Source organism: Equus quagga, chromosome 14 (genome assembly GCF_021613505.1).
Source record: "Equus quagga isolate Etosha38 chromosome 14, UCLA_HA_Equagga_1.0, whole genome shotgun sequence".
NCBI classification, from domain to species: Eukaryota; Metazoa; Chordata; class Mammalia; order Perissodactyla; family Equidae; genus Equus; species Equus quagga.
Genome location: NC_060280.1, coordinates 11,858,174 through 11,885,152, shown reverse-complemented (window position 1 = coordinate 11,885,152; position 26,979 = coordinate 11,858,174). Strand labels below are relative to the sequence as shown.

The following is a 26,979-nucleotide window of genomic DNA, read 5'->3' as shown; positions in this document are numbered from 1 at the left end:
GGGGTCCAGGGAGCTTTCCTTTGCTCCTCTTAACAGAATCCCAGGCTCCCCCTTGGAGCCAGAACCCCCTCCGGTATACCAGAAAAATGAGGTGGGACTACCTTTTCAGGCCACGGTCCTCAGAACAGGCTCGAATAAGGGCAGAGAGCCTCCTTCTCCAGGAGAACCTGCTTTGTGAGATGTAGCTAGATGGGTGGCTGTGTCCAGCCGTTTAAACAAAAACCCAGGGCCCACAGACCCAGACTTCAGTGAGGGTGCCCTCCAGCCAGCAGCTGCACCGCTGAGAAGACCTCCACCCTGGTCTCACGCTCTAGCCCCAGGAAATTCCAAACGGACTTCTCTGGCTGTAGTCACATTTGCAATGGCTTTGATCCTCTTGGAATTTTACAGGAAATTACCCTTCTTTTTTGAGTTAGGGCTTGGAATACAATTCCCCATTTGGTAAGATTTAAAGGTTTAAACGTATCTACACAGGAATCAGAGAGAGATGGGCTCCTGTTATCAGGAGTCTGCTTTCAAAGCCCTTTGAGACTGTTTTTATTAACAATTCCAGCACTCACCAGTGCCTTGGGAATTTTGGACCCAGTTTGGAGCTAACATGGGGCACAAGAGAATGCTAGGCCTGGACTTCCTGCTGCTATGAGAAGGGTCATTTCCTTGACCGTCCACCTTTACCCCAGGAGGAACACTCATCACTTCCCAGAATGGAGGCAGCTTTGCTCTGAGGCCCAAGCAATTGTAGCAATGAAGGAGTGTACAGAGCTTGACTCACTCAGAGCCCCCCTGGATGTCAGAACTGGAAAAGAGAGACTCTCTCGCGTTTACAGTCAGGATGCTGAGGCTGCAGAGGGAACGTGGCTGCCACCCAGAGGTCCATGACAAAGCCGGAGCAAGAACCCAGTTGTCCTGACCCTCAGGTCAATGTTGCCTCTCCTCCAGGCTGCTCATTCATCATGGCTTTGCTAAGCCATGCCCGTCACTGTCCTTGCCGCCCAGGGTGTCAGACGGAAAGGCTGTCACAGCTTCCCACAGTCCTCTCCTAGCCTGATTAGATAAGGGACACTTTCTGCTTGTTGGTGCCCACACTGGGGAACTTTTGCTTGGAGTGTCCTTGGGACTCCCTCTGCAGCACCAATTTTGGGGCCCTCAGTTCAGAAGCCACTTATATTCTGCTCTTTGCCTTGGAAGCTGTCAATGAGATGGAAAGCTTGAGGCCTAACTCCTTGTCAGTGGAGGATGGAGAGAAAAGGGCTCAGCTCTTATTTCTTTCCTGCGGTAGAAGTGGCTGGAAAGGTGCCTTAGTCTGTTTGGGCTGCTATGACAAAACATCCCAGACTGAGTGGCCTATAAATGACAGAAACTTATTTCTCACAGATCTGGAGGCTGGGAAGCCCAAGACCAAGGCGCTGGCAGGTGTCTGGTGAAGGCCCACTTCCAAATTCATAGACGGCCATCTTTTCACTGTTTTTTCACATGGCAGAAGGGGTGAGGGATCCCTCTGGCATCTCTTTTATGAGGGCACTAACCCCATTCATGAGGGCTCCACCGTAGTGACCTAATCACCTCCTAATGGCCCCACCTCTAAATACTATCACTTTGGGGATTAGGTTTCAGCATGTGAATTGGGGGGTGTGGGGACACAAATATTCGATCTATAGCAAAGGGAATCCAGAGTTTCTGAGGTGGATTCTGTTAGGGGATGTGTGAGGAATGAACTCTGGAGGGAATGACAGTCCAAGCCAAAAAGGGAAACAGAGGCAGCACCTAGCACCTGAGGATGAGCCCAGCCTGGAGAAGGGGAGGAGACGGAAGGGGTACCAGTAGAGACGGCTCCCAGGAGAAATGGAGGAGTCGGGTGGAGTCCTCAGCTTCCACTCCATCGTATGAGAGATGGATGGGGCTGGGGGTGACATGAAGCAGTCTCCCAGGGGCAGACGGCTGCTCTCTTGCCAGATGCAAGGGGGAGAGCAGGCCCTGGCCTGTCAGGGACAGAAATGGATATGGCCATCTGCATCTTAGGCCCTGCAACTCATGAAGGCCAGCAGCCTTGTGACCACAGAAAAGGTGAAAAAAGTCAGGCTGTCAGCAAGTGTTCAGAGGGGCTGCGGGGCTGTGCAGGGTGTGTCAGAGAAGCATGCATTCTGTGTGATGTGACTGGAGCTGTGTAGGTTCTGAGCATCCATTGACTATTATTACAAAACAAGGTGCCCGTTTTTCCATGACCTCTCAACCACCTCGCTTTCACCCTATCTCCCCCATTCTTCAAAAACTGCAGTGACTTCCACCGACAAAGAAAAAACAAAAAAATGAACCCCCTAAATTTCTTAGCCTGGCGTTTAAAGCTAAAGATTCAGTAAACACACTTTGAATTTCCTGCCTCCAGGCGTTTACTCATGCTGTGTTCTCTGCTTTCCGAACACCTGATCTTCACCAGTTAAAGTCTGTTTCTGGGCTGAGCTCAGATGCTACCTCTTCCAGGAAGCCTTCTGTGGTATCCCCTGCCAGAGGGGGACTTCTCTCCCCTCTGAATGCTAGAGCAATTTTTTCTCCCTCTTTTGTGGCAGTGTTACATTCTGTCTTGTTTTTTGTTTTTTATAACTTTTTTTTTTGAGGAAGATTAGCCCTGAGCTAACTGCTGCCAATCCTCCTCTTTTTGCTGAGGAAGACTGGCCCTGAGCTAACATCTATGCCCATCTTCCTCCACTTTATATGTGGGATGCCTGCCATAGCATGGCCTGCCAAGTGGTGTCATGTCCGCACCCGGGATCTAGACTGGCAAACCCCGGGCCGCCGAAGCAGAGCATGCACACTTACCCACTGCACTACCCGGCCGGCCCCTCTGTCTTGTATTTTAACTACAGAGGGGGATGCTATTGTTCTCCTCCACTAAATGGTGAAGTCTCTGAAGGCTTATAAATTGCTCTTATTCATTTCTGTATCCCCAGCATCTAGCACAGTGCCCTTTACATGGTACGCATTTAATTCAAAATACACTTATTGTATGCGCTGGGATATGCAGATGAACGAAGAGGTTTCTAGCCATGAAGAGCTTATCTAGTGAGAGAACAATAAGCATTAGTTTAACATAAAGCCCAAGTAACAGCACTGGAGCTGTGAAGATGTGGGTTCAGGTGGGCAGGGGTGGTGGCAAGGGGGAGAACATTCGGGTTCAAGGAGCTGCCCAGGTGGAAGCACACAGCATGTAGCCTTGGGACTGGCATATAGGAAGCATGAAGGAAAACAGGAGATAAGGCCAGAGAAGGGGTGTGGGCACTGGATCTTGGAGGGCCTACTGAGCCATTCCAAGGAATTCAGATTTGATTCTGGAGGCCACTGAATGAGGAGTCACTGAATAGTCTTGGGAGGAACGTAAAAAACATTACTGCATGAAGGAAGGACTCAGCACTGTGTTTTGGTTGGACATGATTCTTTGGCCAGATCCACTCCAGGAAAAGCTTATATTGGGTGCTGAGCACCACTCATTCTCTGAGGCCAGCTGGTCCCCTAGTCAAACCATCATCTTGTGAGATTTTGCCTTTTAAAGAGGCCACCCCTAATAAAACACTCGGTCAGGTGGAGAAGCCGGTTCTGCCCTCTAAAACAGTGTTTCCTGACCCACTTCATGGGGCCCACCCTCTGCTTTGGCTTTAGCACAGACATTCTTCTGTTTAAACTGTATTAGTCAGGCTTCTGTACTAGTCAGGGTTTTCCAGAGAAATGGAAAATGAGATTTATTATAAAAAATTGGTTCATGTGATTATGGAGGTTGAAAATGGCCACGATCTCCCATCTGCAAGCTGGAGACCCAGGAAGGCCAATGTATGAATTCCAGCCTGAGAAGCAGGAGAACCAGCGGTTCAAGTTGCAGTCTGAGGGTGGGAGAAGACTGAAGTTCCCACTCAGCAGACAGGCAGAGATTCCCACTGGCATCCACTCTCTCTCACTGAAAACTGAACTTTCTGAGCCTAGCACTGGCTTGGACCCCCTGCAATATTTCTTGACCTCTGCAGAGGGGGGGGGGGGGGGGGGCGGGGGGAGGGAAGGGATAACATCCTGTAGAGGAAAAAATCAAAGGCTTTAGAGTCAGACAGCACTGGGTTAAAGTGCCAGCTGAAATCACTCATTAGCTTTGTGACCTTGGCAAAGTCACTTCTCTCTCTGAGTCTCGGTTTTCTTGTCTGAAAAATGGGGATAACTGTGCCTACTCCAAAGAATTAAAGCGTAGATGAATATGGGATTGCCTAGCTTGCCGCCTCACACATAGGAGGTGCCCAGTAAACTTATTTTATTCGAATTTGTAGAGTTAAGTCGAGGCTACTGTTCTGCATAAGAAGCGGAAAGGGTGCTTGGAGTGAGCTGTTGATAGATGCCTTCATTTAGGGGAGTGCGAACTCTCTGCCTCGATTATCTCAGAGGTCAACCCAGAGCCCTCCTGGTGAGGGTTCTTACTTGCCTCCCCAGCCCGACTTCGGCTCCCGGTGCCCTGCCCTCCTCCTGCCAGCAGCTGTGGTCCATTGGCTAGCAGACAGGGGCCCAGCCCTGACTGACTGAGGACAGTGTTGCAAAAACTGAGGAACCACAGACACTGTTGAAAAATGCCCAGCCCTGGGAACCTGGCCCTCAGCCCCTCCAGCTATTACTTTGAGGTGAGAGCCTAGGTTTCTGGGCATCCTAGAGGGATGGGAAAACTGCGAAGACATGTTAGAGAGATGCCCCGCTTTTCTGGAGCTGAGGTTAGAGTTTTCCCTTCAAAACCCACAATTATGGATCCTTCTCAGAGCTGGGTGCTGAGGTGGTGCCCCAGGTGCAGGCAGGTAGACTGATTCACAGGAAGCATGGGAGACTGGGTATCAGGTAGGAGAGCAGAGCCGCACACACCTGGAACGCAAGCCGGGTTGAGGATGTCCAGACCAGCGCGGTGGAAGCAGAGAGGAGGGAGGGGTGTGCGTGTCTGAGGTGGGGTGGGAGGGGGACCACAAGAAGATGGTTTAAAGAGGAGATGGAGGAGGAAGGCAGGCCAGGCAAAGGAAGCAGCATGAGCAAAGACCCAGAGGTAAGAATAACGTGCTATGTAGAAAACAGAAAAACCGGAGAGTTCTTGGGTGTGGCTGGGACGCGGGGTGCTGGCCGGGGTGGGGCAGTAGGGAGCACAGACAAGAGGGGCTGAGGCCTCGCTGTGGGTTAGCAGACTTGGAAAGCTCAGGAGCAGGGGGAGAAACGGCGTCAAGTTTTGGAGATCACTCGACTTAGGTAAGGAGAACAGACTCAGGCTGTGCTAAGCAATGTCTTTCTTTCAACAGATATTTGTCGAGTGCCTATTACGGGCCAGCAGCTGCTCTGGACTAAGGGAAACAGCGGTGAAGATTCAGATGGTACCTTCCTCGAGAGTAACCTCCACATTTTACGGAAGAGGAAATTGAGGGTCGGCCGGTCTCCGGCTGGTGGCTCTGGCCGGCGTTTCTGTGGCCGGAGACAGCGTGGCTCTGGGCAGCAGTGTAGACGTTCCAGAGCACGTGGGTCTGTTCGCCTGCCCCGGGTCCGCCTGCGCGCGCCGCCGGAGCCTCTCCACTGCCCCGCCCGGCTCGGAGCCCGCCCCCAGCCCGACCCATACGTGGGTTCCCGCACGTCCTCCCAGCTCCCCCCTGACGTCAGCCGCGCGGTTCCATTTAAGGCCCCTCCCGCGCCCCACTCCGAATACCCGAGCAGCTGCCGCCAAGTCCGGATCCACCGCCGCGCGCCGCCGACCCTCGCCTGCCCACCCGACGTGCACTCCTGGTACGGTCGGGCCCGGCGCGCACTGCGCCCGCGCCGGCGGGAGAGCGAGCTGCCCGCGAAGGGGTCCCTGCTCCGGGGGGGGGGTGTAGGTGCTGCTTCCCAGAGGCACAGTCTGGAGACCTAGGCGGTGGCCCAAGCCACGCGTGGGCTCGGAGCCTGCCGCACCCTGCTTTTACTCTAAGTGGGCACTGTGGCCTCTGGCCGGGCTGGGGAACCGAGGAGGTGGCCTCATCTAACCTGGGGTCAAAAGTCCGGGTGGATGCAGGACAAGATGACAAATCCGAAGGGTGGGGCATACCTCCGGGCTCGAAATCGGCAAAGGGCGGAGAACTCGAGGTCCGGTTCCGGAGCCCATGGAGCTGAAAGAGCTCAGCAGTCTGGGGCGGGTTCCTGGAAGCCGGAAAGCCGCTGAGCGCCGCTCGGGTCGCATTTTAACCCTAGGACTCTCGAGAGGTGGGCTGCACGGGCGCGGCTGCTGCCTGCAGAGTATGAGCGCTCTTTGCGCAAATTAGATTTATTAAGCAGCTACTGATGTATCGGGCGCTACGCTAGGCACGGTGCATGCAAAGATGAAGCGGCGAGGGTCTCAGCCCTCCTCACCTCGGACGGTCTATCATCCGGTACCACTCCCTCGTTTTGAAGAATGGAGGAACCTAAAGCTGGGAGAGGGTTAGGGTATCTCTAAAGTCACAGTGAGTGGGTGGCAGAGTTGGGGAGTAGACCCTCTTTCTGCCGGGCCCCTCCTCCACCCGTGTCCCCACATGGAAGGGAGTGCTGGAGCCCGGGGCTTAGGTTTTGGTGAAGCCAGGAGGTCTCTGCAGAAAGAACTCCTCCCTGCCCCCGGCCAGGCTGCAGAAACCTTACAAGGCTGTCTAGAAATAGCAGAGATTTGTAAGGAGAGACCCGGTTCCAGCATGGGGACTGTGGGCTGCCTGCCCGGAAGTCCTTTCGGATATTTTTGCCCTTTGGGGCGGTGTCCAGACTTTTGGGGTGGTGCTTTCGGGATACAACCTGTGATCATCTCTCCAGTGAACGCAGCGCACGGTTGGATTCGCAGAGTCGAAGCCCCCCTCCCCGGCTCTGGAAATCGAGGGTCCACCAAGTATGTGTTAAGTTTAGGGCTCCAGGCCTCAGGCCTCTGCAGCTATTTCTACACTTCCTGTACTGACAGAATTTCCTCATACTGGGCCTCATGCCGCTGCAACCAGGATCACAGCAGAATCCACACGAGGCGCCTCCCTGCGGGTTTGTTAACAGTTCCTGGTTTTGCTCCTGAAGTCTGGCTCCGGCTCCGTGCCAGGCCCGCGTGGCTGCCAGCCGGGCTTCACGTTGTTGGCTTCTGCTTCGGAGCACTAAAATCTGAGTCTGAGCCCAGGCCCTCTGACCCGGGGAGCAGGAGAGTTCCTTATCGTCTCCGCTCTCGGGCGGGGCATCTTAGTTATCGGCGTCGGGGCCACTGCCAACCTCGCAATGGCCAGCAGCTACTAGACTGCTCTGGTGCTAGCCCAACGCTCTGAAATGCGCATGCGCGCGAGTTTCGTGGGCGCGGGGGAGGGAGGGGCGGCTGCCAGGCTGGGTGGAGCGTAAACCCGCCGGCTCCTGCGGACCCAGCTGTTGGTCTGATCTCCGCCCCTTCGGGGGCGAGGGGACCGAGGGAGCGCGCATGAGCAGAGCTCACGCAGGCACCCCGGCACCACCGGGAAGCGGTTGATGGCGCTTTCCGCACGAACCTCTCTGGTCCTTCCTTGAGAGGCTTGGCAGGAGGCCTGGTGACTGGAGTCGAGCTGGGCGTGCGGCTCCCTTGGTCTTGTTTGAGGAAAGGGCAGCCCCGCTTGGGGTTAACTCGCCACGATGAGTGAGCCCTCAGGAGGCTTTACTTATACCCAAACGTCAATATTATTTTTCCACGCCAAGGTGAGGTCCTGCACACCAAGATCCTAGCGAGACCAGAGCCTGGCATTAGGCCTTTCGACTCTCCTTTAGCTATCTTGAGGGTGTTTTCCTCTCCCTTTTTACTCATCCCTTGTGATTTTTAGTGGCAAGTACCCAGAAAGAAGTAACAGCTTTGGTTAATAAACGTTCATTTAAAGGGGATGCAGTGACAGTGCCTGTTTCTCTCCCTCTAGATTCCTTCTGGTTCTAAGTCCAAAATGGCAACTGTCAAGGATCAGCTGATTCAGAATCTTCTTAAGGAAGAACATGTCCCCCAGAATAAGATTACAGTTGTTGGGGTTGGTGCTGTTGGTATGGCCTGTGCCATCAGTATCTTAATGAAGGTAAGTGAGAGCCCATCGCTCTGGAAGCCAAGGATACTTTGACCCCACCCATCGCCCCACTCCCTTCCCCAAGAACTGTAACACATTGTATACACAAATATTTAGTTTATGCGCTCATTCAAAGAACTTTATGTGAAACAAACTTTTGAAACATGATGCTATAGTAAAAGAGTATCTGAACTAAAAGAAGAAAATGTTATTAGACTGGAGACCCAGTTCCTTAAATTCACTGTGCTGTATTAACATACATTAATTGCCTGCAAATGAAAAAGAAGAGTCCATGCCTTTAACCAGCTAAAATTATTTTAAGGTAATTTTTGAATTGAAAATGATACATACATGTGCTAAAATTAAAATCACACTGAATGGAAAATCTTAAAATCTTGCTCTCATGCAAATCCCTACTGCCCCCACCCCTTGGATAGCAATTTTGGTACAAATTATGGAGGTAAAATTTAATTAGAAAAAGAACTTGTGAATGAATACAGAAAACTTTTTACAGTAGTCAAGCCTGGTTTATATAAAAAAGAAATCGAGGCTGCTTACAATATTAAAATATTTGAAATTCAGATTTGGAATTCCTAATAGAAGTGAAATGGTGAATTCTGGGTTCTGAACAGAAAAGGTTTGAAGTGAGAAGACTGAAGACAGAAATGAGCTATGCAGAGGTCTTAGAACAACACAGGTTGCTCTCTATGTGCTGTTAGGAGAGCCCACAGGGTTTACCTACTCTTACCCCTTACCCATTCGATCAGAGATGGATGCCACCTGTTTTTCCCACACCTGTGAACCACTTATGATCTTTTCCTGTGATGCCCTTTAACTCGTGTGGATAAGAGTAACTGCCAGAGCACTCATTATACTGTAGATGATTGAAGGTAGATCTGCATCTCAGCTAGTGTAACCTCTGCTTTAACGGTATGCATCCCGTTTGTATTAAAGCTATTGTTGGTGCTCCTGGTCTGAGATGCCTTTATGAACTTTTATAGCTTCAACTGATATCTTTCACCAATAGTTTGCAATGCATAGATCTATCTTTATGTAAAACTGTTAGTGTTCGTTAGTATATGGAAGACATAAATGGGAATGATCCAGAATATCACTTTTTTTTGTTTGTTTTGAGGAAGATTAGCCCTGAGCTAACATCTGCTGCCAATCCTCCTGTTTTTGCTGAGGAAGACTGGCCCTGAGCTAACATCCGTGCCCATCTTCCTCCACTTTATATGTGGGATGCCTGCCACAGCATGGCTTGCCAAGTGGTGCCATGTCCGCACCCGGGATCTGAACCGATGAACCCCCGGCCGCGGAAGCGGAATGTGCGCAGTTAACTGCTGCACCACCAGCCCACCCCCAGAATATCACTTTTTAATTCCAAGTCTTAATACTGATGAATATCACCTATGTAATGAATAGCAACCTAAAGTCAATGTGTAAAACTGAATTTGAGAGTAAATAGAGCAGTTTTACATAATTGGATGTTATTCTAACCCCTGCCAATCTGGTGTTCTGCCTCTATGCGGTGGTGGTGGTGGAGTTTCCGCAGAGGTTGCTCCAGTGGGGAGAGAGGGTTGGAGAAAGGGTCAGTATTTCTTCCTATGTGTTAGTCAGCTTTTAAATGGAGTCCTGTCTCTACTTTGAGGTATGCCCTGACACTCATAAAGTAGCAGAACTCTCCTATGCCAGAAGTATAGAAATTTTGCATGCCCTTCTAAAAATTTGGAAGTAGCAATTTTCCATTTAATTAAAAATTTTATGTCTTTTAGGACTTGGCTGATGAACTTGCTCTTGTGGATGTCATTGAAGACAAATTGAAGGGAGAGATGATGGATCTCCAACATGGCAGCCTTTTCCTTAGAACACCAAAAATTGTCTCTGGCAAAGGTTGATTTCAACAAGTTTATATTGTGGTCCATGCTAGACTTAATTCTTACCAGGCTTGAATTCCTAGCTCTTCAAAGATTTCTTTTTTATACAGGATAAGAGGGCCTTTGAATAATTTTGCGTTGGTACCTATTGATACCAAAGTTTCAATTTCTAGTAAGTGGTTTGAAAAGGAAATCCAATTTGTCTATGATGTGGAAAGCATCTGAATTAGAAAGTAGTTAGTAAAGCTCCTTAGGTCCATATTTAACCACACTGCTTCAAATATTTAAATTAAATATACTTACTTCCCCCACTTCCCTTCACACACTGACGCAGGGTTAAGAATAGGGTAAATGAGCCCCTTCAGCAGATATTCTTGGCTTGACCTTTTCACATTTATGGGCACCAGCCAGGAAACCTGGACATGGGCCCAAATGGTGTTTGTTTAGACACTTGAAAATCATCGACAACTTAGCTAGTAGGTGGCTCCCTTCCTTGTCCTCATCCCTGGGTTAACCATCCTGTGCCACAGGGTAACTAGAAGCAAAACATGCTTAATAAGTATAAAGTTGCCTCTGCTTTGAGAAAAAACCAAACAAACAAAAGGCCTGTCCCTGGGCTGATATGACAAGTAGTTAAGTAGAAATAGGAGTGTGCAAGAGTGTAAGCACTGAGCTCAGGTGGCAAAAAATTGGGGGCTATATCTCATTTGATTCTTTCCAGTGCCTCCCAATTTTAGTTACATAAAGTCACAAGGTGACTAAAACCAGAATATAAGGAGGGTGTTGACATACTCTTCCTCCATGTAAGTGGCCACAGTGATAAAACTCCAAAAACTAAAGGAGGAGTCTGGGGGTCATTGGGGGAATTCATCTGCCACCTACACAAAACACTGATGAAACTATCCATTAAAAAAAGTTTATGGAACAAATTTTTGCTGGCTGGGTAATGGAGTTCTCTTAAAGGCCTAAATCTGCTTCTTGTTTCCCTTCTGTCTAGACTATAGTGTGACTGCACACTCGAAGCTGGTTATCATCACAGCTGGGGCACGTCAGCAGGAGGGAGAAAGCCGTCTTAATTTGGTCCAGCGTAACGTGAACATCTTTAAATTCATCATTCCTAATGTTGTAAAATACAGTCCAAACTGCAAGTTGCTTGTTGTTTCCAATCCAGGTGAGGCTTTTAATTGCATAAGTAGCTGAGCTGGAGTAAAACTGACGGTTTATGTCATATTCTGTATACACATATCTATTGCTCATATTTTTCATTTTTCTCCTGAAGTTGGATTTGTGTTTTTGTAAAATAGTTAAGTTTAAAACATAAGAGGGGATACAATGCCTCTAAATGGAGTTGGAACTTTAAAATTAGTTACTTGCCCAAGAAGATCTCGGATAAGGGATAAGTTTATGAATAATGTGTTATTGATGCACAGTTTATTGTCATTCAGCTACACTTCTTGAATACTTAATATATTCGCTGTATTATACCATAGTTTACAGGTTTAAAAATATTAACAAACATATCGATTTGTCATGATCAATATCAAGATCCATACAGAGCCATGTATCTTGAGTAACCAATCAGTATCTAATGATTTACCTACTGTCTTTGCCTAAATGTTTTATTCATAGTGGATATCTTGACCTATGTGGCTTGGAAGATAAGCGGCTTTCCCAAAAACCGTGTTATCGGAAGTGGTTGCAACCTGGATTCAGCCCGGTTCCGTTACCTAATGGGAGAAAGGCTGGGAGTTCACCCATTAAGCTGTCATGGGTGGATCCTTGGGGAGCATGGAGATTCTAGTGGTAAGCATGACTTGTTTTCTCTTTTTGTTTTCAAAAAGATTGTGTAAAATATTGACAGGAGGGCCCACCCAGTGGGGTAGTGGTTAAGTTTGCGTGCTCCGCTTGGATGGCCCGGGGTTCACAGGTTTGGATCCTGGGCACAGACCTACACACTGCTCATCAGGCCGTGCTGTGGTGGCATCCCACATACAAAATAGAGAAAGATTGGCAAAGATGTTAGCTCAGGGCCAATCTTCCTCACCAAAAACACCCAAAAAAATATTGACAGGAGTTTCAGTATTAAATCAGAGCAAAAATCAGATATCCATTCGTCAGAGTAGTATGGATCCCAGAAATCTATCTTTTGGTATAATTATGTGCTAAGAATTGTTGAGATTTTAGCCATTTTGTATGACATTTTATGGCATGGGGGATGGGGAACGAAATTTCTTTTGCTTCTTACAATGGACATAATAAATAAGATGATAGTTCTTAGGATGACCTCAGTCATTTAATATCACAGCTGTTTATATTTGACTTGAACTGCTTGGCCCTGAAAAAATCAGCCAATCCAAATAGAGTGTATCAAAAAAATTCTATTATTATCACAACTGAAAGATTTTTTTTTTTTGTGAGGAAGATTAGCTCTGAGCTAACTACTGCCAATCCTCCTCTTTTTGCTGAGGAAGACTGGCCCTGAGCTAACATCCATGCCCATCTTCCTCTGCTTTATACATGGGATGCCTACCACAGCATGGCTTTTGCCAAGTGGTGTTATGTCCACACCTGGGATCCGAACTGGTGAACCCCGGGCCACCGAGAAGCAGAACGTGTGAACTTAACTGCTATGCCACCGGGCCAGCCCCACAACTGAAAGATTGGATAATTTGTGCAGAGTTCTCAGTTCCTTATGCCAAGAAAATTCTCCTTATGATCTCATACTGTCTTTATATTTCAAATTTATATGGATTAAATATCCCAATAGGTTAAGAAAACAGGTTTGAATATAGTGAAACTTGTTAGTTTTATATAATCTAATCAACGAAAATCTAGAAATAAGGGCATTGGTAGTCTTTACCATCTACCAAAAGGGGGTAATCCTCCCCAGATAAGAAAAGAGACTTAGAAAAATGGGTCAGAATTACTGGTCTGCTGGGTGGTACATGGAAGTAAGTATATCCTGTACTATTTCTTTTAGTGCCTGTCTGGAGTGGAGTGAACGTGGCTGGTGTCTCCCTGAAGAATCTGCACCCTGAGTTAGGCACTGATGCAGATAAGGAACACTGGAAGGAGGTTCACAAACAGGTGGTTGACAGGTAATAGATCTCATAATTTGGCAATGTGGAAGGTTAAAATTTATTATTTTTTAAAAAAGTTTAATATCATTTGCATTTGAGTACTTTTTGTCAGAGAACTTGTTTTCTGAAGTTTTGGTAAAGATCATACTATAAAACAGATGTAAAGGTATTAAAAATTATAGACATGTATTTGTGCTACAGCCTATCTTTTTTTGCCATAATTCTCCATTTATAGTATGATAAATCTTTCTGTGCTCGTATTGCAAACTATTAAGATAAAACAAGTTAGATTAAGCCTACCTGATTTGAGATGCCGTCTTTACTTCCACAGCATGTGGGATTCATTCTAGGAATAAGAATTTTTAAATCCAAGTTCCTATTATCGTCTTTATGAATAGAAACACAGCTGCTTCGTGTTTATTCAGATGGTTATAAAGTTTAAGCAATGTCTAGACTCGTAACGGTGCTAAAAATGTAAATTAGTATTAACTGCTAGAAATTGTTGAAACAAGCCAGCTTTCAACTTGGTGGAATTATTTACTTATTATAAGTCATGTGGTCGTGTGTGGACCTCAGGTCTATAGAATTGAATGATGAATCCTGATTGGTCTAGGCAAAGCCCTCTTGTTTGTATTTGTTTAATTAAATAAAAATCTGTGAACCCACCCTGCAACCCAAGAAACATTGCCAGTAGCTGTCTACTAACTGCAGTGTTTGTTGGGTTGGAGTTACTAGTCTGTTGGTGCTTGGGGATGAGTGAGTTCTTTGCTCCTTCTCCCACTCTTTCCTCTGTCCCCCTACCCTCTCCCTGCTTGAAATAATCCTGAGTCAAGCATGCTAAATGTAATCTTCTTGGATTTGCTTTTTAAAGTTCAATATTTTACATTTTAAATACATTTTAAAGAATCATCTCTTTCGTTGCATGTAGCTATAATTGTTTGTTTTGGCAGCTGTGTAATATTTCACTGTATGGGATGTATTCACTGTATGTGAAGATACCACAATTTCTCCATTCCCCTGTTGGAGAGCACTGGGCTTGTTGCCAGGTTTTTGCTATTCCTAACGGTACTGTTCTGAACATCCCTATATATAATGTCCTGGTTTACCTTGCAAGGGTTACTCTTAGGTGTATATATAATGCAACTTTGTGGCATTGTTTACTATACAGCGTGTGTTCAGTGAAAGCTTTGTTTTTCTCTGTTTCTCCCACCCTATTTTTTCATACCTTCCCCTGCTCTTCCCTACCCTACAGTGCTTATGAGGTGATCAAACTGAAAGGCTACACATCCTGGGCCATTGGACTGTCTGTGGCAGATTTGGCAGAAAGTATAATGAAGAATCTTAGGCGAGTGCATCCAATTTCCACCATGATTAAGGTGGGTCTATGTACTGATACGTTTCACTTGAATGCTATTATTTCCTGTTCTTTAAAAAAGATTCTTCTGAGAAAGCAATTAGATTAATGTAAGTCCTCAATTATTGATTTAAGTCAAATAAATTAACGCACCTGCAACTTTCTTTTTCGAAAAGACTTGGTGGGGCGTTAGGATCAATGCCCACTAGCACTGTGTTCAGCACATAGCTACTTGATAACTTCTTGACTGAAAAACTCTTCAATCATGCTGAGATAGGTGGAACACCATCAAAGAAACAGATCTCTGTCCTTTGGGAAAAACAGAAATCACACTCAAGTTAGAGTCACCAAAGGGTTAGACAATAAAAATTGGAAAGTGCTATGAATAATGGCAGTGGTTTGGATTTTCTTTTAGAATGGAAATCTTGCTGCTCTTTTAATGACTTCCTTTTATATGTTTATTACCTCCTAACTGGAAACGTGGCAAGGAATTTCTACTTACTAAGTTGTATTAAATAAGCCTGACAATTGTAGAGAATGCAAGTCTTGGGAGACCCCAGAATTCATAAACAAAACGTAAAATGTTTTCCATTTTGTCTGCAGGGTCTCTATGGAATAAAAGAAGACGTCTTCCTTAGTGTGCCGTGCATCCTGGGACAGAATGGAATCTCAGATGTTGTGAAGGTGACTCTGACTCCTGAGGAAGAGGCCCGTTTGAAGAAGAGCGCAGATACGCTTTGGGGGATCCAAAAAGAGCTGCAGTTTTAAAGTCTTCTGATGTACCACTTCACTGTCTAGGCTGCAACAGGATTTTAGTTGGAGGTTGTGCGCATTGTCCTTTTTATGTGACCTGTGACAGAAGCAGTAATGTTAAGATAACCTAGGAGCAACATCCGTTTCCTAAAGTTAGACGTAAGAGTGGCTCTTAAAACCCTGCAGCTATATCCTGATGCTGATTGATAGTTACCTTGTGTAGTCCTAAACTGGCTGGTGTAAAATAGTTCTGCCACCTTGGAGGCATGACTGCCAGTGTTGCACAGGCTGCAGTTTCCCTTCACACCAGATGTGTGTTTACTCTGTGTGATGTAACTTCTGGTTCCTTCACCCAACATGCCTAGTCCAACTTCTTTTTCTTCAGTCAGTCACATCTTGAGATGCAATGTATAAATCCAGTATTGCATGTCTTGTGCATAACTGTTCTAGAGGGTCTTATCTTGTGTACCACATGTATCAGAATAGTGTATATTGCCATGTAATGTAAAAAAAATCTGCATATAAATAATGCAAACAATTATTCAAGTGTCATGCCAACTAAAACACCAAATAAACCTTGAACAGTGACTGCTCTGTTATTTTATTAAGATGTAAAGTCATAAAGCTATTACGTATTCATTACATTATTGGGAGCCCTTAGGTTGTTCTTGGGCAACCCTGCAATGATTTTTTAAGGGGTACTACTTACTAATGATCAGACTTTAGTTTAATTTGAATTAGTATATTAAGGGTGTGACTAGGTTGAGTAGGTTGTTTTGGTACCAGTTCCGTTACAATCAATCATTTTAATATACAGTCATGCACTGCATAATGTTTTGGTCAATGACAGACCTTGTATATGATGGTGGTCCCATAAGATTAATACTATATAGCCTAGGTGTGTAGTAGGCTATACCATCTAAGTTTGTGTAAGTACTGTAGGGAAGGAAGAAATTTTCCTCTACCCTCTAGGTTCTTCTGGCTGTTCTAAGAATTAATTTGACATGAGATAGATTAACAGGAGAAAAACAAATAGTTTAATAACATGTATACATGGGAGTAACCCAGGAAAACCAAGTAACTCACCAAAATGGCCAAAGCTCTCACTTTAAATACCATCCTCAGCTAAAGACAAAAGATGTTGGGGGTGGGGAAGAGTCAGGACTTCAAAGAAAAGGAAGCCAGCTCACGGGTAGGCAAAAGGCAAATGTTTGGAAAACAAGTGTTTGGCCATGCGGAAACAAGAACACAGGGAAGTCCAACCATAGGCTTTTCTGGCTTCCCCTCTGTACCACCTGGTTCATGTTACACTAAGGTGATATCTCGCTTCCTGAGACAGGATTTTTTATCTGAATTCTTTGAGGCAGTTAAGGGGGAGGTAACAAAAACTGAAATTTCAAAGTCTCTTGTTTCTTACAAATAATCAGCTTAACATAGTCCTCACGTTAAAGAGAGACATTTTAGGGTGGCAAATTTTGTTCCCCTTCTGTACACTGATGTTTGCACGACGAAATCACCTAACAAAGCACTTCTCAGAATGTATCCTGTCATTAAGTGATGTTTGACTGTACTAAGCCCCACGGTATTACATAAGTTCATAGTAGCATTGATCATAATTGGTACCTTACAATTTACGTAGGTAACTTTCTATACACGAACATAAAAGACATTATTTGCCAACTGAACAGAAGCAGTGGTACTTTGCTGCTATAGGGGACACAGATGTTTAGGAACCTTTGCTCTCCGGAGGCCAGGAACAGTGGTACTTAACAATTTTAAGCTAAATAGTCGTGGTGCTTGTCTACTCAAAAATTTTCTTTAGATTTCCCTCAAAGTATTTCCATAACTATGACCCTCATCCAGGCCTGGAAAATGTACTTGTAGAGGTTAACTAGAACAGCTTTACTGTCATCACTCCTCCAGCATCTTTCCCCAAAGTTTCCTTCCCTGAGAATTAGTTAAAGGAAAGAGTTAGGGGGCCGGCCACATAGCTGAGTGGTTAAGTCCGTCAATCTGCTTCAGCGGCCTAGGGTTTTGCTGGTTTGGATCCTGGGCACGGACATGGCACTGCCCATCGGGCCATGCTGAGGAGGCATCCCACATGCCACAATTGGAAAGACCCACAACTAAAACTACACAACTATGTACTGGGGGGCTTTGGGGAGAAAAAGGAAAAATAAAATCTTTAAAAAAAAAAAAAGAATTATACTTTAAAATGTCTCTGGGGCTGGCCTGGTGGCATAGCGGTTAAGTTTGCACACTCTACTTCAGCAACCCAGGGTTTGCTGGTTGGATTCTGGGCGCAGACCTACACACTGCTCATCAAGCCATGCTGAGGCAGTGTCCCACATACAAAATAGAGGAAGATTGGCACAGATGTTAGCTGAGGGAGGACTGGCAACAGATGTTAGCTCAGGGCCAATCTTCCTCACCACCACCAACAAAAAAGTGTCTCAAATGTAAAAGGACAAGACTGATATACATAGTCTTGACAATTAACTATTATAATAGGATTTGCCTTCTTGTAGGCTTTTTTTAAAAAAATAAAATAACATCCTTAAGATATAATTTACATGCTATAAAAATCACCCTTTTAAAGTGTACAATTCTGTAGATTCACATAGTTGTGTAAGCTTCACCACTATCTTAGAACTTTTTAATTACCCCAAAAAGAAATGTGTACTTATTCCTATAACCTTTTGGAAACTTTGAGGCACCCTCAGTCTTTTTTAAAAACGTATTTACATTAACTTCATATTATTTGATACAATAAATTAGTCAATACCAACATGACAGAAAATGCTTAAGATTTGTTAAACTAATCTTTCATGTATTTTCACATTTAATCTTGTAACACTTCCTTACTTTCTGACACAATAAGTGTTCCAGGTTCACCTTGTACCTTCCTAAACCCAGGCAAGGAATAAGCCAACTCTGCAAGAAACCCTGATTGTTTTCTTTCTTTCTTTCTTTTTTTAAAGATTTTATTTTTCCTTTTTCTCCCCAAAGCCCCCTGGTACATAGTCGTATATTTTTAGTTGTGGGTCTTTCCAGTTGTGGCATGTGGGATGCTGCCTCAGCATGGCTTGATGAGTGGTGCCATGTCCATGCCCAGGATCCGAACTGGCGAAACCCTGGGCTGCAGAAGTGGAGCACACGAACTTAACCACTCGGCCACAGGGCTGGCCCCACCCTGATTGTTTTCAATGGAATATGATCCCATTTTAATCTTAATAACCTTGGGATGTGGATTAAGCAGCCCCATCTCACACAAGCTGGCAGCTAGTGGGGGAAGCAAACAGGATGTTCAGAACATGGTCCTCCTTCCACATGTGTAGATAGATCTATGCCTATCTATATATACCTGTGTAGATAGATACATTTTTTTCCACTAAAGTCCATGTTGCCAAAATAAAACTATCAGGACTTCAAAGCCATATTCTTTCAAAATTCTTTACTGAGTGCCTACTACACTTTGGTAATATTGGAATATACAAGACAAATCTTGGCTATCCTATATTTACATCACTGCAATCAAGCAAAATGGTAAGTTAGCTTAGATCCCAGCCATCCAGAGGGCCAACTCAGGCAGAGGAGACCTCAAGCGCCTGCCAATGCCTCTGTGCCTCGGGCAGGTATGAATGAAGAGCCTCTTTCTTTATCTAGAGCAGAGGTTTCCTCACTACCAAAAGAACACCTCCTTCGACCATGGGAGGCCTGAGGCAGGGGAGAAATTTGAATTTTGAGATCATCCTGGCCAGTGGCATCTCCTTCTTAGCCCGTGGTAAATGAGGTGCAAGGGCAGGGAGTTGCTGTGGAAAGAAGCACACCAGCAAGGGGAGTACAGGACCAACAGCCGCTGCCACTCCTGTCTGCTGTAGGGAGCCTCCTGCTTGGGGCTGGTAGTACGTTGTACAAAATGCCATAAACAGAAGATGTAGGGAGGTGGTGGGAGTTGACACATTGATCAAGGAAAGCTAGAGGAAGTGCCATTTAGGCTCACAACTGAACCCAAGAAATCAACTTTGAGAAGAGCTGGGGAAGAACCTTGCAGATATAGGGAACAGCAGAAAGTCCTGAGCCAAGCAAAAGCTGTCCAAAAGCTGAGGAGAGTGTGGTGAGAATGTCTCGAGATCAAGCTGAGCCGGCAGAGGAAGGCCAAATCTTGAATGTTTTTTAGGTTGTGGTAAAAACTGGTTATTCTAAGTGTAACGGAAAGCCACTGAAGGGTTTTAAGAAGTTATTGCACGATCTGAACTACGATAAAAACAAACCATAGGCTTTGATACAGAAAATGAATTATCCTTTTTTTTTTTAGATTGGCATCTGAGCTAGCAACTGTTGCCAATCTTTGTTTTTTTTCTGCTTTTTCTCCCTCAATCTCCCCAGTAGATAGTTGTAGGTCCTCCTAGTAGTGGCATGTGGGATGCCTCAGCATGGCCTGCTGAGCAGTGCCATGTCTGCGCCCAGGATGTAAATGCGGGAAACTCGGGGCCACCAAAGCGGAGCCCACAAACTTAACCACTCCGCCATGGGGCGACCCTGGATTATCCTTTAGATTTTGAAAAGGATTCAAATGCAGATGATGAAAAAGGTTGACAGAAGAGGTTGTGGCCCTTTCTGTGAGCTATAAATAAGTCCTTGGCATAAATTAAAATCACCCTTAGAAAACTAGACGAGGCCTTTCCTTCTCACTACTACTGTCTGTTCTCTCAAGAGAAATTCCAACTTTATTTCAGCACTCGGTCCTGAAATTACAAATCTTAACAATAATTTTTTAAATCCTGCAAAGAGATGCGGGACAAGGGCTTGGTGAGTGCATCAAAAAGTCTATTCTTCAAACTCAGACTGATCCTTCCCAAGCCCACTCTTTACTTAAATCCCTTTCCATCCTTGGGGCCCAGGTCCCTTCAGCACATCCTCCCAGGAAGAGCGGCTTAGTGGGTTCAGGCTTTGAGCTCCGCCAACGCATCCCCAAGCCAGCTGCGCATCTTCGACCTCGCCTGGGCCAGCCGCTGCATGCTCCGGGATCTGGAAGCAGTCTCCCCAGGACGCCGCTGAAGCTGCCCTCGGTGGGCACAGGAGGCGCTGTCTAGGGCGCTCCTTCCCATGGGCGCCTCGAGCCTGGCCCCTGCCAGCCGGGGGTAGTGGGGTCTCCAAAAAGTCTGCCCTAAAATCAGCCCAGGCCGAGGCCGGCTGAAGGAAATGAAATGACGCTCCAACATCCCTCTCCTGTACACTCTTCACAACCGTTTACCACGCTGCACCCGGACATTCTAACCACGCAACCGCAGGCACCCACAGAACGACCCCCTCCACGAGGCCATCGAGCTCCCGCCAATGCGCCTGCGCTGCGGCCGGCCGGGGGCGGAGTTTGCGTGCTGACGTAGGAGAGCTGTGCGTGAGAGCGCGCTAGCGTGCGGTGCTGAGAGTAACCGTCGCTGGGCTTCGCACCTCGGCAGTGGTTGCGGCTTTTTTGTGGTGTCGGTTTCTCCTTTGATCTCACTTAAAGGCGGTGCGCTGCGCTTTCGGGCCGTCTGTGCTGAGTTGCGCCAAGCGAAGCGTTTGTGAGCGCCTGGTACTGGGGTGGAAATGGTGGCTGCGGGCAGGGAGAGATGAGAAGGCCCGTAGGTGCCCCAAGCCCTCCTGGTGATGGGTAGGCGGGTGCTGGCTCCACCTGCTCACGCCCCTGGACCGGGAAGTGCAGTCTTTAGCGCCTCCCACCCCTGGCTCCAACATCCTGCAGACTCAAGCCGTAGTTCTTTAAATGTTGGGTGTAGTTAGTACATCCGTGGCTGTGAGAGTGATTAATTGAGGGAGTGTGATTCCGCTGAAATTGCATTATCCCTCTCAGGCTCTCAAAATGTCGACTATCAAGGAGCAGCTTATTGAGAATCTGATTGAGGAAGACAAAGTCTCCCAGAGTAAGATCACCATTATTGGGACTGGTGCTGTAGGCATGGCTTGTGCTATTTGTATCTTACTGAAGGTAAGTGATCAGCCTGTCCTGTGGCTGAAAATCACGTAAGCACCTTTAGGTCTTGTAGATGTTGCTGAGTTCAGGGTTGCAGGGCTAATCCCTTGACAGCAAAATATATGTCCTCTCGTTTGATTTTGACATAATTTAAGAAATATTTATTTGGAGTTTAGCATGCGTCAGACATTGCTAGACTAAGTTTATTCATAGGACACGTTGATTGCATTATTTTGTTAGTATTATAATATTTCCTGTTGAAACAATTTGTTACCTTGTCCTCCTCAAAGAGTCGTGGGTGAAAATCATATTTCCCAATGGCTTATACTTAAAATTTAAAAAAATTGTATAAGCATTATATGCTGATTGTAAAACAAAAAGGACCAAATTTGGTAAAATAACAATGGAAGTCCTTTAATTTTCCCATTTCCAGAGCATCTTTTCCTGTGCTTGTTGGTCATTTGTATATCTTCTTTGGAGAAATGTCTATTCAAATCCCTCGGCTACTTTTATTTTATTTATTTATTTATTTATGAAGATTATCCTTGAGCTAACATCCTCTGCCAATCCTCCCTCTTTTTGCTGAGGAAGGTTGGCCCCGAGCTAACATCTGTGCCCATCTTCCTCTATTTTATATGTGGGAACCAACCACAGCATGGCTTGATTAGTGGTGTGTAGGTCCCTGCCTGGAATCTGGGCCAGAGAACCCTGGGCCACCAAAGCAGGGCATGTGAATTAACTGCTGCACCACTGGGCTGGCCCCAAATCCCTTGCCTATTTTTATTTATTTATTTGTTTTTTAAAGATTTTATTTTTCCTTTTTCCAAAGCCCCCCAGTACATAATTGTATATTTTTAGTTGTCGGTCCTTCTAGTTATGGCATGTGTGACTCCACTTCAGCTTGGCCTGATGAGCAGTGCTATGTCCACACCCAGGATCTGAACCAGTGAAACCCTGGGCCGCTGAAGCGGAGAATGAGAAGTTAACTACTCGGCCACAGGGCTGGCCCCATCTTGCCTATTTTTAAATTGGGTTATTTGTTGTTACTGAATTGTAGTTCTTTTTATATTCTAGATATTAACCACTTATCAGATGTATGATTTTCAAATATTTTATCCCATTCCATGGATTTCCTTTTCACTCTGTTGATTGTGTCCTCTGATGCACTGAAATTTTTGATTTTAATGTAGTTCAGTTTATTTGTTTTTACTTTTGTGACCTGTGCTTTTGTTGTGCTATCCAAAAGTTATTGCCAAATTCAATGTCATGAATCTTTTCCTTTAATAATTTTATAGTTTCTTCTAATAATTTTATAGTTTCTTCAAATAATTTTATAGTTTAGATCTTACATTTAGTTCTTTGATCCATTTTGAGTTAACTTTATATATAGTGTAAAGTAAATGGTCCAACTTCATTCTTTTGTGTGTAAATATCCAGTTATCCCAGCACCATTTGTTGAAAAGACTTGTCTTTTTCCTTATTGAATGGTCTTGGCACCGTTGTCAAAAATCATTTGACTGTATATGTGAGAGTGTATTTCTGAACTCTCTCTATTCTATTCCATTGGTCTATACATCCGTCTTTAAGCCAGTACCATGCTATTTTGATCACTGTAGCTTTAGAATAAGTTTTGGAATCAGGAGGCGTGAGACCCCCAACTTTGTTCTTTTTCAAGATTGTTTTGGTTATTTGGAGTCCCTTGAGATTCCATGTGGACTTTAGAATGAACTTTTCTATTTCTCTTTAAATGCCTTTGGGATTTTGATAGGGGTTGCATTAAATCCATAGATGGCTTTGTGTAGTGTTGACATCTTAGCAATATTAAGTCTTCAAATCCGTGAACATGGGATGCCTTTCCATTTATTTGTGTCTTTAATTTGTTTCAACATTTTGTAGTTTTCAGTATACAAGTCTTTTGCCTCTCTAAATGTTTTAAGGGTATTATGTAATCTTTATAACAACCTTAGGAGGTAGGTACTGTTATCATCTCCATTTATAAATGAGAATACGAAAGCACAGATGTTAAATAACTTGCCCATGGTTAAATGGCTACTAGGTAAGGGGACCAGAATTCCAACTGTGGCATTCTGGTCCTGTGCTCTTAAAAGCTTTACTATATTATTTAGACAATTTTTGGAAACCTGCAGAGGGAGATGACAAGAAGAAGAAAAGCCAGTTAAATTCCAGAATCCCAGAAAGGCTCAGGCGTTGGAAGTACCAGTTGCCTTAAAAGATGGTGAGGGATAGGGCTAAAAACAGGAGGATTGATTGAAAGTTCATATGATGAGAAGGAAAACCACCAGATTCTCTTCTGCACCTTAATCAACCAGGCAACTACCTCTCACGTTCCAGCGGGCAAGGGGAAGGATGTTACTCTTTGGAGAAATTGAATCGAACAGGCTTTGCACTCAAGGCATCAAGGACAGTAGAGAACGGGCATCTTATTGAAAGCAGTAGGATTAGTTGAAAGTATACATGTTGGACACTGAGGCAAGAACCCTCTTATTCCTTCGGGGTCTCCAGTTTCTTTTGGAACTCCCAGCATTGGCCTCATCTTGCCCCTTCAGTGGTATCGGCAGCAGCCAGGTTTTGCCTCCTCCAGAGGTCTGATCTTAGCTCCATGAAGCACCTCCTTTAGTCTCTCTCTTTGTTCCCTCAGGTTTAGGAGTATTAACTTCAAGCTGTGGTTACTATCTCTGGGTTGCCTGAAATGTTCCTCTTTTGCTCTTTCAGCCTTCCAACATCTGTCTAACCAGTCACCATATTAAATCCCTCTGTTGAAATGCTTAGAGTTGTTTCTGTCCTGTCCAGAGCCAGACAGGTACACAGACTGATGTAAAAGTGGATTGGTAAACGTGATCTGGTTTTCTTAACAGCTGAGAAGTGATATGTGATCCTTCTGGATGGAACTCCTTATCCTCCTCCTGTTCCTGATATATAACATAGAATTTAGTAAATTTAGGAATATAAAGTCTTCCTGAAAGGCCTGATGGTGCCTGGTTTGAGAAAAATCAGTAGTAAATAGGGGCTTTGACCCTTTTCCCTTACTGCTCACCCTTGGAATCTGGCCACTGGAATCTGAGGGAATGCACTCCTTCTGTGTAGTTCTATATTCTGTTGCATGTGATGAAAAACCAATTCAAATTAGAGTATGCAAAAAAGAGACTGTATATTGTTCATGTAACTGGAAAACCTAAGGGTAAAGCTAGCTTCAGATACTACCAGATTCTGGAATTCAGACATGTCAAGACACAGTCTCTGCATATCTTGGTTTATATTTCCTCTATTGGCTTAATTCTCAGGCAGAGTCTTTCTATGTGGTGGTAAAGGTGGCTATACAGTTTGCTCTTAGAGTCTTATGTCATTCTTAGAGCTTATGATTCCAAATAAAAATAAGACAGTTTCCCATCTTCCATTTTCAAACCTCACAGATATTGTGCTCATTTCTTATGCCTGAGCCACATGCCCATTTGTAAACTAATTTCTGTGGCCAGAAGGAAGGATGGAACAAATTGGTTGAGTCTGGTTATATGCCCATCTACCCCTAGGGTGGAGAACCAGTGTTAATTGTACTGTACTGAACCATATGGAATGGGTTTCTGCAGGTGACTCCCTTTCTGTTTTGGCCATAAGGGTGCATACTAAACACATCTTCAGCCAATTCAAAATTAGGCATAAGGGTTAAATATAGTAAAATCCTTTGAAAGAATTTCATAACTTTTTATTGGTTTTAAACTGTTATCTGAAGTGGAAAAAACCCAATTCTAAAAAATTTAGCAATCATGTGAAGGCAAAGCAATAATAATTTTTGCTACACGCTGTTGTTTACCTTGACTTCTGGTCACTCCAGGCGCATCAAAAACTACTATTTTTATATCATTTTTTCTATTAAAAATATAACTCTCCTTTGATTATAAACTAGCCACACAAAAATTTTTCTCATTCTCATAAAACCGAAATAATATTTTTTAGAACATTTTATTCAGAACTTTCATGTATTTTAGGATTTGGCTGATGAACTTGCCCTTGTTGATGTTGCGGTGGACAAGCTGAAGGGAGAGATGATGGATCTTCAGCATGGCAGTCTGTTCTTCAATACTCCAAAGATTATCTCTGGAAAAGGTGAATTTTAGTTTTATAAAGTTATTTTCAGAGCTTCTAAAAAAAGTAATGAATTTTACCAAACAGATGTTCTTAAATGTAAAATTAAAAATAGCACCACCGTCATTAGAACATGTAGTTTAAAAGGTTAATTTTTTAAAGAACATTTCATTCTAATTGGAGAAAATTTGGTAAATATAAAAAAGTATAAAGAAAATTTTAAATCTTTTCTGTTAGTGGTTTTGTGTATTTCTTTTTCTATTCATTTATTTTTTTATGTAACTGACATTATATAAATGCTTTTTAAACTTGTCATTCTGTCATATATTTTCCCAAGGATATGCAGTCTTGAATAGTTTTTGTAATATTGTTGATATATTTACCTGTACTCTTTAACCTGGTTTTCTTTTTGTGTTTGTAGAGGACGCAGTTTCAAGTGTGAGGCCATAGAACAGGAAATGGAGAGCTTGGCCCCATTAGCATTAGCATGATGTGTTGACAAACTAAGAAGCCTCAGAGAATTAGAAAAAATAATTATGTTATCATACACCGAAGTGTATAGTGCACTCTTTGGTAATGTGATTCAACAGAAGCCCTCTTGCCTGACATGATTGGAACTGAAGGTGGTTACTTAATTTAAAAATGCCTGATGGAAAGAGCCATCATAAACATTTTATATTGACCTTAAACATGTAAATGTACTTAGAAGTTTATTTGCTGATTTTCTGATTGTAGGGCAAGGCCTTTGAGTATGGCTCAGCTGATTGGAGTTTTGCAGTATCTTTTTTTAAAGCACACCAATAGTGATTATTTCAATTTCTTTAAAGTACTGTAATCAGTTTAAAGATACTCATGCAGCAATGTGATCACAAAACTCTACTAAATTTCTATGGTTGTCTTTTATGTTTTTTCATTTTGTCTCAAAAGGACAATTTGTAAATAACTGGCTTTTGGTTTGTCTTTCCAAGGCATTCACCTTAATTTTCACAGAAACAATTATTTAAAAAAGTAAATTATGAAATATTTGACATATAAATAAAGTTTAAATGTAACAAACATAAGTCAACACCCAACAAAGAAATAAAACATTACCAATTCAGGGGCCGGCCCCGTCCCACGGCCCAGGGTTCAGCCATTCAGATCCTGGGCACAGACACAGAACTGCTCATCAAGCCATGCTGAGGCAGCATCCCATACAGCACAACCAGAAGGACCTACAACTAGAATATACAACTATGTACTGGGGCTTTGAGGAGAAGAAAAAAAAGAAGAGAGGGACACTGGCAATAGATGTTAGCTCAGAGCAAAAATTTCCCAGCAAAAAAAAAGAAAAAAAAGAATGCAGCCTTCTTATAAAAAAAAAAAAGGAAAAATCAGCCTTCAATTTCTAGTAAAATGGCAGGATAAATTCCTGGATCAATCTGTTTGCTTTAAATAACAAAACTCCTGCTTAGAATATGAAAGTACACACTATCACTCCTTAAAGATTTGACACGCTCTTAACAAAGTAAGACATTTTCAGAACAGGCACTGAGTGAAGGCAGGAAACTAGAGAGTTAAGCAGAGCGTTGTAGCTAGTTTTCACTAGCTAGCATTAGCCAAACCTAGTGAACTTGAAGTTTGGTTTTCACTGCCTCACAGGACTTAGGAGACTGGAGACAGAGCCTAATTTGGGGAGTTGCTTAGGAGATAACCCCATAAACCTAAGACCCCAATGGACTACCCCAGGGGTCAGTAAGCTTTTTCTGTAAAGGGTCAGGTAGTAAATATTTTAGGCTTTGTGGGCTATACAGTCTCTTTC

At 44.2% G+C, this 26,979-nt stretch overlaps 2 protein-coding genes across 2 annotated transcripts in view; both read left to right on the top strand.

The window, feature by feature from the left end:
• The first annotated feature begins 5,644 nt into the window (after window positions 1-5,644).
• LDHA (lactate dehydrogenase A) lies at window positions 5,645-15,691 on the top strand. Its single transcript, XM_046686245.1, has 8 exons — window positions 5,645-5,775; window positions 7,902-8,051; window positions 9,815-9,932; window positions 10,914-11,087; window positions 11,546-11,719; window positions 12,897-13,014; window positions 14,249-14,372; window positions 14,954-15,691. Exons 2-8 carry the CDS (start codon window positions 7,926-7,928, stop codon window positions 15,116-15,118), a joined length of 999 nt encoding a protein of 332 aa, XP_046542201.1. The 5' UTR covers window positions 5,645-5,775; window positions 7,902-7,925; the 3' UTR covers window positions 15,119-15,691.
• A 5,251-nt stretch (window positions 15,692-20,942) lies between these two features.
• LOC124252584 (L-lactate dehydrogenase C chain) overlaps window positions 20,943-26,979 on the top strand; it is a 37,868-nt gene continuing 31,831 nt past the window's right edge. Inside the window, exons 1-2 of the mRNA XM_046686254.1 lie at window positions 20,943-21,092; window positions 25,082-25,199. Of these exons, the coding sequence (XP_046542210.1) occupies window positions 20,967-21,092; window positions 25,082-25,199 (244 nt within the window). The 5' untranslated portion in view covers window positions 20,943-20,966. The remainder of the gene's footprint in view (window positions 21,093-25,081; window positions 25,200-26,979) is intronic.

Bases quoted from the DNA above. Each gene is read 5' to 3' on its own strand.
- LDHA (XM_046686245.1), top strand. From the start codon at position 7,926: ATGGCAACTGTCAAGGATCAGCTGATTCAGAATCTTCTTAAGGAAGAA. The intron at 11,088-11,545 runs GTGAGGCTTTTA...TTTTATTCATAG, and splicing joins GCTTGTTGTTTCCAATCCAG to TGGATATCTTGACCTATGTG. The intron at 13,015-14,248 runs GTAATAGATCTC...CCTACCCTACAG, and splicing joins CACAAACAGGTGGTTGACAG to TGCTTATGAGGTGATCAAAC.